Source organism: Esox lucius, chromosome 17 (genome assembly GCF_011004845.1).
Source record: "Esox lucius isolate fEsoLuc1 chromosome 17, fEsoLuc1.pri, whole genome shotgun sequence".
NCBI classification, from domain to species: domain Eukaryota; kingdom Metazoa; phylum Chordata; class Actinopteri; order Esociformes; family Esocidae; genus Esox; species Esox lucius.
The window spans coordinates 36,630,039-36,648,596 of NC_047585.1; the positions used below are offsets into that span (position 1 = coordinate 36,630,039).

At 43.0% G+C, this 18,558-nt stretch overlaps 2 protein-coding genes and 1 long non-coding RNA gene across 7 annotated transcripts; 2 read left to right on the forward strand and 1 right to left on the reverse strand.

Moving 5' to 3' along the window:
• The first annotated feature begins 1,361 nt into the window (after positions 1-1,361).
• Positions 1,362-9,667, forward strand: slc25a34 (solute carrier family 25 member 34). 2 transcript variants are annotated; one of them, XM_010880945.4, is made up of 6 exons: positions 1,362-1,738; positions 2,273-3,060; positions 4,062-4,127; positions 5,893-6,045; positions 6,137-6,271; positions 7,095-9,667. In XM_010880945.4, the coding sequence occupies exons 2-6, from the start codon at positions 2,629-2,631 to the stop codon at positions 7,275-7,277; spliced, it is 969 nt and encodes a 322-aa protein (XP_010879247.1). In that variant the 5' UTR covers positions 1,362-1,738; positions 2,273-2,628; the 3' UTR covers positions 7,278-9,667. The 2 variants fall into 2 exon arrangements, with proteins under 2 accessions (XP_010879247.1, XP_010879249.1); XM_010880947.4 differs by having other exon boundaries at positions 2,454-3,060.
• Positions 9,668-10,775: 1,108 nt separating this feature from the next.
• LOC109616811 lies at positions 10,776-13,868 on the reverse strand. Its single transcript, XR_002198075.2, has 2 exons — positions 13,786-13,868; positions 10,776-11,044 (listed from the first exon to the last, which is right to left on the reverse strand). It is a non-coding gene; the product is annotated as an uncharacterized LOC109616811 (long non-coding RNA).
• Positions 12,123-17,826, forward strand: LOC105016846 (transmembrane protein 82-like). 4 transcript variants are annotated; one of them, XR_002198074.3, is made up of 6 exons: positions 12,123-13,293; positions 13,506-13,578; positions 13,730-13,946; positions 14,185-14,599; positions 15,289-16,189; positions 16,357-17,826. XR_002198074.3 is itself a non-coding variant. In XM_010880949.4 (6 exons), the coding sequence occupies exons 1-6, from the start codon at positions 13,215-13,217 to the stop codon at positions 15,668-15,670; spliced, it is 1,038 nt and encodes a 345-aa protein (XP_010879251.2). In that variant the 5' UTR covers positions 12,123-13,214; the 3' UTR covers positions 15,671-16,281. The 4 variants fall into 4 exon arrangements, 3 of the variants coding, with proteins under 3 accessions (XP_010879251.2, XP_010879250.2, XP_019911175.2); XM_010880949.4 differs by lacking the exon at positions 16,357-17,826 and having other exon boundaries at positions 15,289-15,452; positions 15,581-16,281; XM_010880948.3 differs by lacking the exon at positions 16,357-17,826 and having other exon boundaries at positions 15,289-16,281.
• The last annotated feature ends 732 nt before the right edge of the window (positions 17,827-18,558 follow it).

Below are 18,558 nucleotides of genomic sequence, written 5' to 3' on the forward strand. Positions count from 1 at the left end.
AAAATGTCTCCATGAGACCTGTGCCCCGTCTCACTGATATAACCAAATGTACACGTGTAGTAGAGTGATTATTACCAAACCAGGATTATCCTGCGAATCTCAATGGAGATCACACCTTTGTGTTACGTCACACCTTTGTATGTGGCGCTTTAGTGTTTCGTCCTGTTGAATCGTTAGACGCCAGCTCTGAGTCGATCAGAAAACGGTTTACGTAGTCGCTAGTAAAAGTTTAGCACAGCGAGACCAAGAGGATGTTTCTTGAGCGTGCGCAATATCTTTCGTCTACACTGCGTTCCCCGCGGAGAGGTACTTGACAAGGACGTGACAATTGGTAATCCGGACATCAGTGTTGGGTCTACAGTACACATGAATATGCGCTTCTCAAAACCGACACATTTGGAAGTAGCTTCCAATAACTTTGATGGAATGTGAGCGACATTAGTCCTATTTGGCACCCACAAAACAAATACTGCGCTATGTTGTATGCGCAAAAGAGACGGAAATATATGTACAGTCTACTAGACGATTGATCAGACAAAAATGAACAGGGAAAAATTTGATCATACCATCAAACAAAATGAAATCGATAAACTAATCCTAAAACATGTCACCTCTGTTTTTAATACTCTAGCCCCCTCCATTGAAGATGAGACTGCTTTGTTTTAAAATAGTTTATGATAATGGTAAACGGGGAGCTAATTATACTTAACTCCCCTCCATACAGATCAATTCTTATGGTTTGCAATGGGGAAGGGTTCAATTCTGGAGATTTTTTTTTAATGGTCAATCAACAATTTCTTCGTGGATTGTGAGTTGACGGCAGAAAAGGAAGCGTAAGACAAAACATACCTTAGCTGCTGTACATGAGTAGATCTTTCTTATTTAGATGATTGCTTCCACTTGTCCTGACGCCAAAATTAACAAATACAAATATAATGTAGTCTACTATTTTCAGGACTTGTTAGGAGCTGAACACAATTGCAATGAATTGAACAGGGCAGTCCTTATCTATATTTTAAATGTTACCACTATTTAACCAGGCAATGTTAAGAACCAATTCTTAGTTACAGCAACGACATGAGAGGTGTTATTGGGGGAGTAAAATCAATTTGGATCAGCTGTCTTGACCAAGGACAGATCTACATAGCATTCATCTTGGCGGTAGGGGGATTTGTCCAAATGGGTACTCCAAACTCATGAATCTTTAGAAATAGGTCAATTTGTTATCATTGGCTTCTGGAGTTTTAAAAAACATGGTTTCCAATAATAAATGAAAAAAAAACTTTTTACATATTTCTGTAGGCAACGTTATTAGTATAAAACAAAAAATATTGTAAACATGTTTTGGACCATAGCCCAGCATTTGGAATATCTACTAAATAAGAAATGTTTGGTCGTCTTCATCAATCATTTTGAAACTGACCTTATCCGCAATGATGCGGTGTCCTCTTTCCCACTTGTTCCCTTTGTGGCACATTCCATCCCTTCTCATAACTATAACCTTTTACCCAGAGAGAATCCATAGGACAAACCACTGGGCTGAGCCGAGCGTTCGATTGGAACAGCGCGACGATATGGTGAGTTGGGTGACATAGACCGGTCTTGATTGGTTCTGGTTGGCTCCGGCAGTGGGAGGAGACTTTCACAATGGATGGGAACGCCGGGAACGCGTGTTTACTAGCGTCTGGCTGCGCTGGGAGGGAAAGCAGACAGGAAAAGAGCACACCGAACAATAAAAGTAAGTTCAGCTTGGTATCATACATTTCGACAGTTGTAGTTAGGTGTAAATTATGCGGAGTCGCTCAGGGCCTCAGACACTGTGCGAAGTGATTGATTTTTAACTTATGTCTGTAAAATACTTTTAGCGAAATTCATTTTGTTCTCTTAGTAGTAGTGTGTGTATTTGTACAAGCTGTGAAGTGATCACTGTTGATGTGGTTGACTTTTAAAAGTTTAGTGCTATCTGAGTGAGTTTATTGCCAGGAAAAAATATACTGCCAGCTATCCTGATACTTTTGTAGTTACATATTTTTTTAAATAAAGTGAATTAAAGAGGACTTAATTGACATAATGTGTTTTGGATAGGAAGTGGAGCTGCTAGGATTAGAATTCATTTCTTAGTACCATTCCTCTTGGAGAATACTCAAAATCCAATAAAAGATGCATGTATAGACATTAGCTTTGTGAACACGACTCCGTATCCCAATTCATCCCATGTTTTCAAGAACCTTGAGAACCTTTAATATGAAGCTCTTTTTGGACATACTTGTAGGCGGCATCTATGAAAAACATCCCAGAAACACTAAGCACCGATGCCAAAGGAGCACAGGTCACTGGTGACGTCAAAACAGGCCGCAATCACAGAGTGCTTATCACACCGCTGTCTGCCGGCGGTACAGTTCCGCCCTTACAGTGTCTGACCACTGTCTTGTGATTACGTGACCCGCCCACAGTTGCACTCCCTCACACCCACGTGGGAGACCCTCCGCAGCCTGGGCAGTGGGTAGACTCACCGTTGGACACCCCACCCTTCAGAGATGAACAGCACCCTGCTTCTGAATTACCGCAGCGCACGCCCCCCGTTCGGCTCCCCCGGCTCCCCATTCCGGCAAGCTCTTTCTACCTGCCATGACAGCCCCGGTCCCTGTGTCTCTGGGCGCCTCCACCGCTTTGCCGCAGCCCCCTCCGGCTCTGTGGCCGCCGCTGGACTTTGCCTTGGGTGCGCTGTCCTGCTGCGGGGCGTGCGTGTTCACCAACCCCCTGGAGGTGGTTAAGACCAGGCTGCAGTTGCAGGGGGAGCTGCGGGCGCGGGGGTCCTACCGGCGGCACTACCGCGGGGTGCTCCAGGCCCTGTGGGTTGTCGGGAGGACAGACGGGCTCCGCGGGCTGCAGAAGGGGCTCTCGGCTGGGCTGATGTACCAGGGCCTGATGAACGGCGTGAGGCTGGGCTTCTACTCCTACTGCGACGCCATGGGGGTCACAGCACTCCCTGGAGGGAGCCTGATGTCAGGGGCTGTGGCTGGAGCTTTGGGGGCCTTCATAGCCTCTCCTGCCTATCTGGTGAGTAGCGTATATGTCTGTCACTCCTGGTGCATAGCTTCAGTTGAGGTACATGCTTGCAAGGCAGGACACTTCGTGTGTCATATGGGCCTTGTAGCCCCTACAGCTATAACAGTGTTTACGCTACTTTTAGTGGGGTACAGTCAAGACTATGACAGTGTTTGTTTCTACCACAGTTTATTGTGGGCGGTAATTTTCCAAATATAACTTGGCATGTCTCTGCGTGTGCAGTGAGCTCAAGTCTATCAGCTGTAAAAATCTATTAGTGGCTGTGTACCTTGTATTTCCTAGAAGATACATGCAGCCCAAGGTGCAAATTGCTGCTGCTGTTGTTGTTGTTGTTTTCTAAGCTGCATCTGTTGCTCAATACATCGCTGTGGCCCTTTAGCCTCTGTGTCATGGAAACACTATACAGTAGATGTTGACATGTTTTAGAGTATCTGGGTCACTAAATATACTCAGCAAGTCTCCGCTTTCAAGGACAACCCAAAATAATTCCCAGCAATCCCTCCTGTACTCCCTGGCAGTGTATGAAGGAAGGCGAGAGAGAGCTCGACAAAGAGATGTGAGGCTATTTTTGGTCCCACCCTGTATGTGAACAGGAGCAGGAATGTCTTCGAGAGATTGTGTGTGTGTGTGTGTGTGTGTGTGTGGTGAGATCCACGCTCATGTTTCAAGCTTCATTCAGTGTGTCACCTGCAACAAGCTGAGTAATGGTCACTCAGATAGGAGAGGAGGGCCTCGAGGAAGACCAATGAGCAGTCAAGGTCATGGGCACTCTTATGTTGTGATGTGCCCTGGTCTGCAGAGTGTGTCAACATTCACATCAGGTGTGACAACTGAACACAACGAGTCTGTTCGGTGACCGTATCGGGCCTCTTTAATTAAATGTACAGCAGATGTGGTCATTGTGCTGCCGTGTGTCTGTGTGTGTGTGGTGTGTGTGGTATAAACTGTGTACAAAACATGTATGTGACTGAGTCTTGGGTTTTCTCCCTCAGGTAAAGACACATCTGCAGGCCCAGACTGTTAAAGCCATAGCAGTGGGCCACCAGCACAACCATCAGGTGAGGGATGTCGTGCGAAACGGTTTTGCACCAAGTTCTGGAATGAAAATAATCCAGTTGTTCAGGCTTTACTACACCAGGCTGTCTTTCTTGTGGGATCAGTGCGTCACTCTGTTAATCCCATTCCAAAACGTCCTGTCTCCACCCAACTGTCCCGCTCCACCCACAGCCCAGCTGCCTACTGTATGTGGTGGACATGAGTGTCTTTGTCAGTGTCGACATGCTTTTGAAAGAGTGAACACTCGGCCCCCAAACATGTTATTGAGTTCCATGGCAACCCCACTGACACTTTCACACCATTTCGTAACCATCGGCGAACGCAAACGGAGGGGTGTCATCGGGACAGAGACACCCAGCCCTTATGAGTTGCACTGTACCTGTGTTTGGATGAGCGTACAGGTTGGATTTCACCGTCCAGTAAATTAGTGTGGGCGGTTCGAGCGGAACTGTTTTATCTTTTCATTTGGATGCCTTTAATTTCAGTCCACTATTGCCCGTGGGGGGTGGCCAGGTGGATGTTGCACAGGACTGCCTCATCTGTTCGTGCTCTAGTAGGTTGAGCACCTGTGCTCTTAATTCTGGTTGATGACCAGGAAGTGGGAGTCACAGCGGGTTGTCGAGGTGTGCTTCAGAGGAGACGTCTCGATCTTTGAATTGTCTCGCATTCTTTTTACTGTTATTATTAGGGTGAGATGGAAAACATTTGGTAAATATCTAATTCTTATTGATGTTCACGAATAAGGTCCATTGCTTTGCAAACATTTGGTTCTCTTCATTTAAGAGGAACTTCTTAAGTCTCAAAAGGATGTCAAAGGATTTTTTTATTGAGAATTTCATTTAAGAGGAACTTCTTAAATCTCAAAAGGATGTCAAAGGATTTTTTTATTGAGAATTTTAAACAGTGATTCAACCTCAGAGCCACCAATGAGCTATACAAACTGCCTGCTTTACGTTTTCACACGGGCATATATTAGGGGAGGTTAAGAAGTCATTCCAAACCTCTGAATATCCACAGAGTACAAAGGTCAATTAATCCCTGGACAGAGTGACATCAGGCAGAGACTGCAAAGGTCTGGCCATAAATGAGTTGTGGTGGAGAATGGAAATTGCTCTGGGATATCATCAGAGGCTAACAATGATTTTGAAACAGCCACGTGTTCATTGGCTGAGCTGGGATAAAACTTTGCATGGATCAGCAACTTCACATTCACACTTATATACACACTATACAGTACACCAGAGACTGATTATTTAAAATTAAGGCAGCCTGAGTTAAAATAAATCTAAATATATATTTTAATGCACATTTGTATTTAGAATGAATTTGAAGAGCTATCCAATGTCCAAGTATTTTTTTACGGTTCAAAAGGTTAGGGTGTTGTCATGAAGGGCTGTCATGTGTCCAGTGACAAAGCAAGTGACCGGTTAGTCAAACTATCAGTGGAGGAAGTTGCACTTGTTGTCGGTTTAACTTGAGCTTGTGACCTACACAGCAAGCTAACCCCGACCATTGAGCTGAAACAAACTTTAGATCCCCGACACTGGAACCAGTGAAATATTCTAAATGTTGTTCGACTTTCCAGATGTGCACTAGGTTGTATTTGTTGGAAAGCATTCCAATTGAATCCCTTTTTACATTTAAATTCGAGGACGCAACACTGGAACCTCTCACTGAGTGCCTGGACTTTCACTAGACACCCTTCTAGCCGCTAGCGAAAGACAAAAAGCATTAGGACTGACGGGTCATTCTCTGCCCCCCTACCAGGGGGTGTCAAGTGCCTTCGCCAGTATCTACCGGCGGGAGGGCGTGGTGGGGCTGTGGCGGGGGGTGAATGGGGCTGTGCCTCGAGTCATGGTGGGATCCGCAGCCCAGCTGGCCACCTTCAGCTCCGCCAAGGAATGGGTGGCGCATCTTCAGGTAACCTGAACTGGCCTACTCACAGGCTGTTTTACGTAACGCCTTGTGCTCCAAGCCTGGTGCCGCACACAATTTGTCTTTGTCCTTGCAGTGGTACAGTCCAAACAGCTGGCTGGTTGCCTTGACGGCAGCCTGTATGAGTGGAGTGGCCGTGACAATCTCCATGACGCCTTTTGATGTCATCAGCACACGACTCTACAACCAGCCTGTGGATGAGCGTCATAGGGTGAGGCTTTCTTTGCTCTCTTCTTTTCATTTGTCCAGTGTTACTGGCATCGCCCATTTCACCTTGATATTCCCTTGCATCTGTTTCGGCTTCTTACTGGGGTAGAATCTGATTAACACCCGCTGGTTATGTTAACATACATTGACCATGCAGTGTACTCTGGGTAATTCTATAGCAATGACTGCACTCCTTCAAGGAGTGAATGGGAGTCAAAATGTGCTAGTTCAGAAACATTAGCATGAATTATGTGGAACAATAAATATTTTTCGAAAATATTTTTCTTGTTCTTTGTAATTCTGTGTTGTTTTACAATTATGACATTACACTGATGAAAATAAGCAGTCTCGTGACTTATGCCCTGAGCCGTTGATTAGCTTGGCATTGGTATATGATATGATATCATGACAGCGTGAATGGTGTTCATTGAAAATCGACAGGAGGTGGTATCATACATTGCAGACAGTTATACATTACCCGTCTACATACCCGGATCCTTTAAACTCTTTGATGTGGAACATTTCAGAGTTTAACATGTGATGTATTTAACGACCAAATGTATAACTGTCTTTAGCTGTTGAACGTAAGTATTGAGTTTTCCCCCGTAGCTCTCTTGGTAGCATGACCTATTTACAACGCCAGGGTTTTTGGTTTGTGTCCCGTAGAGGTCCAGTCCAAGAAATATGTACAGAATTCATTCATCGTTCTGCGTTGCTCTGAAGAACTGTTATTCTGTTAACTCTACTCAATTATTTTGGTGTCAACTTCCCTGTCTGTTTAAAGGTCAAATCTGTTTTATCCTCTGCCTCTCCTTGCTCTCTGTTAGGGACGTTTGTACCTGGGCTTTTCAGACTGCCTGGTAAAGGTGTGTCGGACCGAGGGCGTGCTGGGGCTCTATAAAGGCATGGGGCCCGTGTTCGTTCGCCTGTGCCCTCACACTGTGCTCAGCATGCTCTTCTGGGACCTGATGAGACAGAGGGCCTTCCAGGAGGTCCACGGCCAGAGCTGAAGGGAGGACAACGGACAAGGAATTTAAATAAGACTCATACTATGACCAACCTGTTTGGCCTGTTACCTTCGTTGGAGCCAGAGCTGTGGCCGATGGCCTCATACTGTACGGATTAAGGAGTTAAGACAGATGGCGTCATACCGTGTGGAAAAAGACGGGGTGTGTGGAAAGTAGACAAGTAGGACGAGACTCTTGAATTCTTTGGGTAGGCTTAGTGGTTACACTCCCTCCGTGGTTGTATCAGAAAGGATACATAATGGCTTGACATTATCCCTTGACTTGCAACATCTCAATCCAGTGGACACTGTAAATTGCTGGAGAGTGCATGTTGAAGAAGGATATGGAAACGAGGCTCACACCATGGACCTAAACCAGAGGTTCCCAAGCTTTTCTGTCCTGTGACCCCATTTTGTTATCAGAGGTCTTTTCCGACCACAACACGTTAAAGAGGTCATGTGTTCATGACAAATATTTACCTTTTTAATATGAGCTTTTTAATATGACATGCTTTAGTGATTTGTAATTCTATTTCAATTAATGAAGTAATATTGAATTAAGTAAGGTTTGAAATGGATCCAGGAAAATCACTAGGAACTTTATGCATGACAGAAGCATTTTCCTTTAATTTCTTTAAAAGTTTGGGATCTAAAGTCAAACATTTGCTTGGAGGTGACCGTGTAGATTCTTAGCTTTTATTTGATTGTATTTTTCTATATTGACATTATGTTCTCTAGTGTTGTACAGCAGCCATCGTAAGTAAAAAAAACTCATCAGCAAATGAAAGCAGGTTCACCTGGACTTAAATCAGAAAATTAACTTGGCCCTGAAAACTCATTGGTTCCTATGGCCATTTGTCTCGTCGGTCCATGATGCTTTTTTCCCAAGAAGTCTTCAGGCTCTATTAGAAACTAGTAGGTTAAACTAGTAGCTTTATTAATGCCAAAGTATCCTGTGGGTGATAGTGGTTGACAACCAGAGTGTTCCGGATCTGTTTGATATTTTATATTATGGTGAGCATTATTCAGTCATCTACTGAAGTCTTTCTTTCTGATAGCTGAGCTCACCAGTGCTTTCCTTCATTTAGATAATTTTCTAAACTATTGTTTTTGTTACATCTATAGTTTTGGATATCTTTCTAGTGTTTCACCCTCGTTATGTCTTTCCTTACTTTCATTGACACCCTTTTGGTGTCTGGAATTGGTGTTAACAGACACCAATTTCAGACTTCAAAGGCAAACACAAAAGAAAATCCCAATTCAAGACATTTACACCTCTCTTATGCCTGCACAGATTGTGATGAAAACATGTTGGACATACCTGAAACACCTGCCAAGTCAATTGTCTCAATACCTTTGGGGCCCTGAAAAAAGGTTTTGTCACTTCAAAAATGGTGAAAGGAATATCAACACAAATGTCCTCAAATAAAAGCTGAGAATCAATATAAATTTCACCATCATAGTAATTGTTTCATTTTAAACCCAAACTTTTATTTTTGTTTACTGTTCCAATGCCTACAAAGACCCTGGACCTGACTGTGTATAATCTTCTGTGTAGAACAGAACATTGTTCTTTCTCCTCCAGTCTGATTTATTGCCATGTTGAATCCCTTCTGTTCTGACAGGTTTAGATGGGGGAAAAGACAGTAGTTACTGACAGTCTTTTCTATAAAGAATGGGGTTATAATATTTCAATTAGACTGTTAAGAAGGTAGAGATATATTTCTAGGAAGATAACAGAAACTGCACTGTTTATTACATCGACAGTTCGCTGCTACTGGAGAGTACGTGTGCAATTGGACCTATTGACAGCTTCTGTTGGGGATGATTAAACAACGTAGGTCCATTTAGTTCAATGAAAGGGAAGTGAGGTGGGTGTTGGGACCATTGGGCGATGCAATTAGGGTATGGCAATGTGTACCGGCAGGACCAAAGAGAAAAGCTGAAGGTTATGCAAACATAATGTTATATTGTGTTGCTATTGACCAATCAAGTATAAGTAGTTTTGAGCCTCTAAACAATTAGCTGTTGATTCCTGTTTATACAAAATTAACTGTTGGTAACTATCTAGCATGCTTGCTAGTTTGCTGAAACCCACTTGACTGCTATGCATTTGAAATGTCATTGCTGTCTAAAGTTGTGCTTTATATTAAGACAGTGTTACCCTGGTTCTAGGTACCAATTTTTTTTTCTTCTGAATTTTCTGTTAACTGCATGAACCCTAGGTGGGGAAAGGCTGGCCTAAATCGAGGCATTAAGGTCATAACTGTCCACAAGAAGGCCGATTCTTGAAGCAAGATGGCGATTGTTCAACAAGTCCGTGTAATGTCTGTGAAAATAAAAAGTGTTGACTTTGTGTCCAAATGTAGGATGAATTAAAAATAACTTGAAGTACATATGTTTAATGGTTTTATGGAGGATTTTTTGAATGAATGATAAAGATAATAAAAAGATTGTCTACATAAATGTCTACATAATTGAAAATAATATTCCTTTTTAACATACGAAGTCCACACCAGTGGGGTACATTTGATGGGGGCGCAGAGTTATAACCCCCTCCACCAATATTATTGAATATTACAGAAAGTCAATTTGAACCCCCTGAAGTGATAAGAAATCCCAGGATCCATTAACCCTACCACCGCCTCCCACCCCAATATACATTACAATCATATGCGTGGCTTTACTAGCCGCGGCTGCTTCTGCAGCAATGACCACTTGGGGCAGGTAACATTATCATGTCTGATTCCATCACTATCTATAGCTCTGGATAAAATTAAGAGACCACTTCACTTTTTTGGGGGAGGGGAATTTTCAAAGAGACAATGTAAATTAGGCCCACTGCATACGACTCAAACATATTTACCGATTTTACATATCAAAGTGTAGATGAAGCTCCGCAGATTCAGCTGGCTAAAAGGCATATTTCTGTTACATCATTTGCGTTACCGTTTTGTCATTTCGTGACCCACTTCTCGCTATTTCAAACTGATGTCAACAGAGTTACCTTAGTTATGTGTCGACAATTCCATCGCTGTTCACTTCTGTTTCATGATTTCCCTGACATCTACTTCTTGCGAAAACTAGCTTGTAAAAACCAATGAACCTTACATAAAAACAGTACATGTAAAACCTACATCTAAATTATAACAATATACTTCAGAATACATTAGAATAGCTAAACAGAATTGCTCAACCCACTAACAATATCTATAGAATCACTTCAGATAGACACAAAACAAAGTGTTTCCCATGTTATGGCTATCCCAACTAAACGTTATGTAATGTTATTGATTATGAATATTACATTTACATTACTACTGTAGTAATAGCTTACTAACAGTATCTCTCGAACTGTTGTTTAAGCTAGACACCAAAACAAACTAAAAATTAAAAAGGCAATACCAATTTGTAGATGTTCAAAGACAATGGTTACATTATTTGCATAGATATGCCAAAATTATCAGACAATTTCCCAATTATTCAAGCTCAACACCAAATCAACTCTTAAAATGTTTTAAAGTGCAGTAACAAGAGATTTTATCTCAATGAGACAACTTGCATAAATAAAGGAATACAAAAAGTGGAATACACAGTGCACTCTCCTGCCCTGAAATTGACATTCTGGGCACTGTCCAGGAAATGAGGGGTCTGTAAAATATCCCCAGGGTCTTTACAAATGCAATTGTAGTCTCTGCAAATTTAAATCTCAAATAGGGCACACGTTTTTTCCCCTTACAGCCCTGGGCCTCTTGTTGAGGTTCACCACACCTAAATTAAGAACAGAGGGAGAATGATTAGAATGAGCATGTGCTTATATTTACAATTCAACCAAACACAACATAATACATGAAACAGGTGAAACGCTAACAGCAGACCGATCACTGTCATATATCAATCCACTGTCATCTAACATATTATAATGCTGTAGCTCTGCCGCACTGAACACAGGTTTGATAAGGGAATATACTTTATTTCTAACTTACATTTAAACTGTCAAAAACTATTAATTATACTTAACAGTATAGAGTTGTAAGATAAGTGTGAATTAGTATCTGAAAATGTAATGACTTTTGTAACTACTTCGAAAATACTCTCCACCCAGCCAAAGAAGGCCAGCTGTCTAAACTCCTGAGTGCTCACCACACCCCTCAAGGATTTGCAAGTTACCAGGTGGTGAATTGAACATAATGTGGAATTTAGTAAAACTAAGTTATGTACTACCAGTCATGTTTGTGTATAATAAACTGGTTAATATCTGTAGTAACCCATCCAGAGTCAATAGACTATGTTCATTGGAGACTCTTTTAATAGGTTTATATATTTTAAAAACACATGACAGTTGGACAGTTTAATTCACAAACATCCTGGTTTTTTTCAGAATAACTTTAAGGCATCCATTAAGTAAAGATGCCATTAAAACAATTCCATGATTAATAGTATTGTGTATAGAGAATATTTTGGATAATCGATTAACATTGTTTGAAAACAAATAATGTTACTAAGTAGCTAGCTATTTTGACATTGATTGAAAATGTTCATGTATTTTAATGATAACTTTATAAATCTAAAGTAAAATAATTTTATTACCGGTGTCACCTGCGTGGTTTATACCTACTAGATTAAAAGGAAGTTACGAAACGGAAGTATGACTTTTAGCCAGCGGACTGCGGAGTTTCCACCTGCAGAGTCTGCTCGAATGCATAGATGCCTCACAATTTGGGTCAACTTCCAGATCAACTAATGCACAATGCTAAACTTCTCTGTCATGGCGACCACGCTGTAATAGCGGGAAGTAAACCTGAGAGCGAAGTCTTGCATCTTTCTCATCGCATTATATTTGGTGTTGCTCATGGAAACTTTTTGTTGCCTTTAAAGACCGTTAAGGTCAAAAGTCCAACTGCATAAAACCTAGATCAACAAGTATCTCTCAGAAAAACAAATGCCATGCCTTTGTTGTGTCTAAAGACGAAAGTAATGAAAAATACATTGAAATAAGGTAACTGTAGTTGGCCTACCCTATGTTGTTCAATTGAGCCCTTAGCATTAATATGACATGATAAACAGTCTTTCTACTTCAAAATGTGAATAATATCCTTTTCCCACTAGAGGGACCTCCGTGGATGGATGACTAATACTTCACAGACCTTTCTAAGCATGTTATAAATAGCCTAAAGTAACATCAGAATCTTGTTGTGGAAACATTTTGTAAAACAACAAAAAAATAAGTCCATGTTTCAATTATGTAGTTTACAACATAAATTAAGAGCGCTGGACCATCTTAGCCCTTGGTCAGCAATGGATGGTCTGACATTTCTAATACTCTTTCCTGTATTTATCCTAACGTCTCTATCAATAGCCTGTATATGTAGAAATTCATTTAAAAAAACTGAGGCGAGTCCGATGTAATTTTGGTCTGTTTTCTGCAGCACACCTCAAATACTGTGGATAAAATATTATTTAAAAAAATATTATAAAAATAGAGCCTTTTTGCGGGATGAGCTAGAACAGAAAGTGAAAATAAGCTCACTTGTAAAAAATGTACAGACGAAACTAGGCCAATCTCATTGTTGATAATGGATTTCCTAAAAGCTCAAATGTAATCAAGTGTAGGCTACTCAGTTGATGCAATTTCGAACAACCGTCGACAAAGTGGTTTTGGACATTGCATTAACGTTAATCCTATCGAGTAACTCTTTTGATCATGAAATGAATAAACCCCAAGACGGGAGTCACACAGACCCCTATCATACGACCTTTGAAACTTCAACGTGGAGGAGAAAACACAGAAATTATCAACCCTTTAAAAATGAAAATTATTGGTTCCTTTTGTGGGGGAAAGGACATTGTTTGAATACATCCTACTTGGCGACATTACCAATACGATATTTCCAGCCTCGGATGTTAAACATGTGAAGATCGTGTCAGAAAATAATTAATAATGTTTCTCTCAAACTGGCTGCGGCGAATCCCAGTCTGGCTGCCATTTAACTCCAACTCTTTAGATAGTGTATTTCAAGGTAAGCGAATACGGCTTTTATCTATTCACACTCGGTATTGCACCGGTTTTATATTTCTTGTTGTCAAATAAAAAAAACCCCACTAATGATACAATAATAATACAACCGTGTTCAGGATTCAGGAACGTTATTGGTGATGATAATGGTAACGTGTGCGCTTGTGTGCCTACATGTTTGTCTGTGTGTGATTGTGCTTGTGCCGCAATCATCAGGTCTAGTTGGTGCATGTGGAATCTCTGTGCTATATAATCTCCTGAGAGTTCACCTACACTGTCAGTCGTCCAGGTGAGATACCAGTTTTTCCTATATTGTTTTAATGCAGTCTGTTGAGCAAATAATAACCTGGCTTCATGAATTTTCTACCTCTAATGAACTGTGTTATGCTATAGTGCTTATGTGAATGTTATTCAGCAATTCCTGAATCTCTCCCCAAAAGAAGTGGTTCTGAATTTGATGCGGACACTACAGAGGGGGAAAGGTCCAGTTCTTCACCTACAGCTGGCCGAAGCCGGCTAGGGGGACATGGGTTGAGTGTTGCTCTTCAGTTCTGGTTCCTGACTGGAATCCTGTCTCTGGTAGGCCCACGGGTCTCCTCGCTGCTGGTCCTGGAGTTCTCCCTAAGGGCTGTCATTGCCTGGATCAATGTAGGACCGGTGAGACATGCACACGCACGCTCGCGGCCACCCACACTTACACCCCCCTATGCACACAAACACCCACACAGATGGACAGTGCATGTTTTGTAGTTTGTTTTCTTGCTACTTGTGTTATTTTGTGTTTTGACTTGGCTGACACTGGGTATTTAATTCTTCCTTTAACATGTTATGTTGGACAATGTATCCATCTGTCCGTTAATATATTCATCAGGCGTCCATCTGTCCCCGTGTCCAGGATGTCCTCCAGGGGAATAACCAGCTCATGGTTCAGTGCCAGTTTTCCCTGGGCTGTGCTCTGAGCTGCAGTCTCCACTACCTCCAGGAGGGGGCTCCACACCGCTCTCTGAGCCTCCTCCTGGCAGCCGGGCTCAGCTGGCTGCTGGCGGCTCACTGCACCCGTCTCTGGGGCCATGTCTCTAGGCTCTACCTCCTGCACAGCTCCCAGCGCTACTGCGGGGTCTGCAACATGCTTTTGAGCTCCGGCCACTCCCTGCTCCCCTCACTGCAGAGGGCCGTGGTCGTGGCCTTCACCATAGCAGGCGTGCCTGCCCTCGCCACAGTGCACCACCACTTCCTGTCAGAGGCCGAGTCTCTTAAGTTCTGGACACCTCTGACCATCTGTTACACCCTGTTGGTGGTCCATGTCCAAGGTGATGTATCGGAACCAGAGTTGGACCTGCGTTAAACTCCTTAGTGGTCAGACATTTAATCAAACCCAATGTTTGTTGGTTGCATAACACGGCTCCGGTGCTGCAGTAGAATGCTAAATGAATACACAAAATGTAGAAAAAAGTCAAATAGTGACAAATTCATCCAGTCATCAATCTAAAGTTTATATCATACACCAGGGGCATTCAAATCTTACCCTACGGGTTTCGGAGCCTGCCGGTTTTCTGTTCTACCTCATCATTAATTGGACCCACCTGTTGTCTTAAGTCTGAATAAGTCTGTGAGTAGAGGGTTGCAATGAAAGAATGGAGTGGAACTGGCTTCAAGGGCCAGATTTGAATACCCCCGTCATACACTATTCTGTTAGAATTCAGAATATTAATATGTGGTTTGTATAAACAGTATATAAACAGAACATGTACAGCAGGAGATAGTACTGTATATTAGGACAATTTTTTAAAATATTATATAAAGTTACCGGTGTTATCAATGTCCAAGTGTGATCAGAAACACAAGAACCGCAAACATACTTGCCCTTTCCTGAACGCAGATTAATATTTATTCATTCATACCTTTTTTAAATCCAGATTCCCTGCCACACTGTGTGTGGCCAAACAGCCCGTAGTGTCACTTTTTCTTTTCTCACTGGTTCTCTCCACTGGCCCCCCAGGGAGGAAAACCCTGCTGCACACGGTGGCCCTGCGCTTGGGAGGCCTGCTGGTGCTCATGCTTACGGTGGGCTGGTGGAGTGATGCGCTCCACATCCTCGTCGCCTGCCTGGGGGAAGCTGCCTGCTTGCTTCTATCTCAGGATCTCCTCCAGACACTTTCCCAGGTCACCGCCTCTGCCTGTGCACGTCTCTCCTTGTTTGTCCTTTTGACGCTCTCTTTCACTCTGTCTTTCAGCCCCCCTCGCTGTGTATTCTGTTTCATGACATTCACTGGTGTTATACTTTCCTTCAGGGGGAAGAAGACGTTCCCAGCAGATATGTTCGTCACTCCAGCAGCGCACGGCCGAACGTGTCATCCCAAGGTGACACCCAGAGAGACTAACTTGCGGAATTCCTCAACACAGACCAGTCACTGTTTCATGTTAGCTCTTATAGTCACAAACAACTCATGCATGTAGCTACAGGAATCTGCCTAGCCTGTCTGTCCCAGTGTAATGCCCCGATCCAGCTCACAACCACGATCACGGCACCAATCCCTTGAACACAACTCACCAGGAATCCTGGTCACCTGTTCACTCACCTGTTTCCCACTGGTTTCTCACTATTTAGTTCTGTTCAGTGCAGCTTTTGCTTTGTGAGGTGTTGTTAGATTTCCTGCGTTACTAACCCAACATTTTTACAATGTATTCTGGAACCCTTTTGTTACGACCTAGTTTCCTCCTGACATTGCCTGTTGCACCTCAGCCTTCTCTCCTTGGATTATCCCGGTTTTTGACTCCTGCCCGTTTTTGCCCCTGACTACTCTACCTGGATCTGTACCGTTGCCTTTAAAATAAACCTTGTGCTCTGAGCTTGAATCCACAGTCAGTATTCCCCAGGATCATTACACTGAGTAATACTGGTGAGTAATAATTGCCCCATTGCCATGGAAATGTTAAGCACACGTTAATTTGTCGCGGACACACTGTTCATGTAATAAAACATTCAAATATTGACAGTACTGGGTGTTGTTATGACACTTTGGACCAATGTGGAGGGACCTAACCCTTCTTTGCCTTGTCTCTTCAGAATAATTAACCAGTCTATAACCATGGTGTTACATGGGTGTGGTCACTACAGCAGCAAACACACAGTCTGTTCTCTGGCCAAGTGACTGAGGTGCAGTGTTTTGGTGTGACACTGACGTTGCAGTGTTCATGTCCACTAAAGCCAGGAACACCGTTCTGTCCTGACCGTGCTTCTGTTAGTGACTACACCTCCAGAGGGAAGGTAGCGTCATAAGAAGTGGAGTGGAGGATTACATGGAAGATCAGAAGGAGAGGTAGAAAACCGAGAGAAGCAAAGGGTCAAAGGGAAGAGGGGGAGGTGTGTGGTAACTGTTGTCTACACTGGGTGTACCTTGAACCTTAAAAACAACGAGTAAACAACCGCCTAGTTGGGCAACCCTAGTACACTCTTGTCGTTTAGCTGACGGTCTTGTTCAGGGCGATTTGCAGTCTGACAGGAAGTACAGACAGGAAGCATGTTTATCAACGAACTGAAATGGAGAAATGAAACATTAGGTTTATGATACCAGAGCTGTGGTTCGAGTTTTAAATATGTGGACGTGTAACCGAATTACACATAAGAGCAGGGTTTTGGATTTGGCAAAGGCCACAGTAGTGGTCATCTGAATCATTCCTGCTTATACCTTTTCTGTTCTCTTACAAACATGCACTTTTTGTGCAATTTTCATCACCATCCACTTTGTTGTTTGAGTTTTGTGTTTCCCTGGGAATTCCTCTATTCTTACTGAATAAACCAAAAGGCCATTTTATGTTATATGTAACATTTTGTGTGCTGTTTTTCCTCCATGGCCATCACTGCTTACAAGTATTAGTGTTGTGTTGTCAGTTTTCTCTTCTTCTGCATCTGGGTTTCTGGGATCTTGATGAAGGGGGCTATGGGGGATGGGCTTAGATTTTAGGGGCTGATGTCATCACTGGGCATGCTCCCTTCCGAAGCTGTGACATCACTGCGCAGCATTCCATTCTTCAGACACTGGAACAACACAGACCCCCGTGACCCAGCTCCCCTTCAAGCAGCTACCCTCCTTTCTCTCTCTCCATCCCTCTGGTCTCCACTTCTCTTCTCTGTCTGTCTCCTTTTCTCTCACTCTCTGCTCTCTATCGTGTTCTCTTTCTTCTCGTTCTTTCGCTCTTCCTCTTCAGCCCCTCAGCCCGTAATATTCATGCAGGGCCATCCACTCTCCCTCCATTCTCTTGTTCCCCCCGTCACGTCTCTGCCGCTCTCAGACTGTTTGTTTAAACACCCCTGCACTGATTCAGTTGTTACCTCTGTCTTCTCTCCCCTCCATGTTTGATCCCTCCTCTATCTTTCAACATTCAGTTGTTTTTTTCTGCCCTGTCCTTTCTGCCAGACGTATTCTCTGGAACAAGGTTACGCTCGACTCAACGGCCAAATATTTGCTGATTGGGCTGATAAAGACAGGCTCAGGAGGAGGGTTAATACCATAACAGAGCTGATCTCTCCGAACTCTCAGACCCTCTCTTTCACCCTTCTCTCTCACCCTTCTCTCTCACCCTCTCTCTCTCTCTCTCTCTCTCACCCTCTCTCTCTCCTTCTCTCACCCTCTCTCTCTCTCTCTCTCTCTCTCTCTCTCTCTCTCTCTATCGACACCATTTTCCTTTTTTGCTATGATTCATTGCACTGTAATGTGTTGGTTCATTCACTGCTCCTATTACTCTAAATAGTGATTGAGAACAGGGTTTGAATCTACACGGGATGAGAAGTAGGTTATTACTTTCTTTAACTCACCGTGTCCAGTGCTGGAGAAGAAGCGATGCATTCTTGTTGATTTACATTAGACACCAAGAGTCAAGCGTAAATGAGAGAGCAATAGTGAATCATAGGACTGAGTGGGGGAGGGGAAGAGAAAAATGAGGGGGAAGGAGAAAAAAAAGACAGGGCCGACTCGATTAACTGACAAAACAATAAGGGAAAGCAGAGAGAGAGGGAGAGGGGGAGAGGGAGAGGGGGAGGAAAAGAGTAGGAGATACTGACAGAGAGAGGAGCTGGGGAAGGCAGGTATAGTCACATCCTGCTGGATTTCAAAAGAAAAAGGAGAGGAAAAGGGGGGGTAGTGTGGGTGTGTGTGTACTCTGCGATACTGTTACTAATGTGTGTTTGTCTGTGTGTGAGGTTAAGTGTGTGTGTTTTTGCATGACTGCGTGAGTTAAAGCGTGTGTGTTTGTGCGTGACTATGTGTGG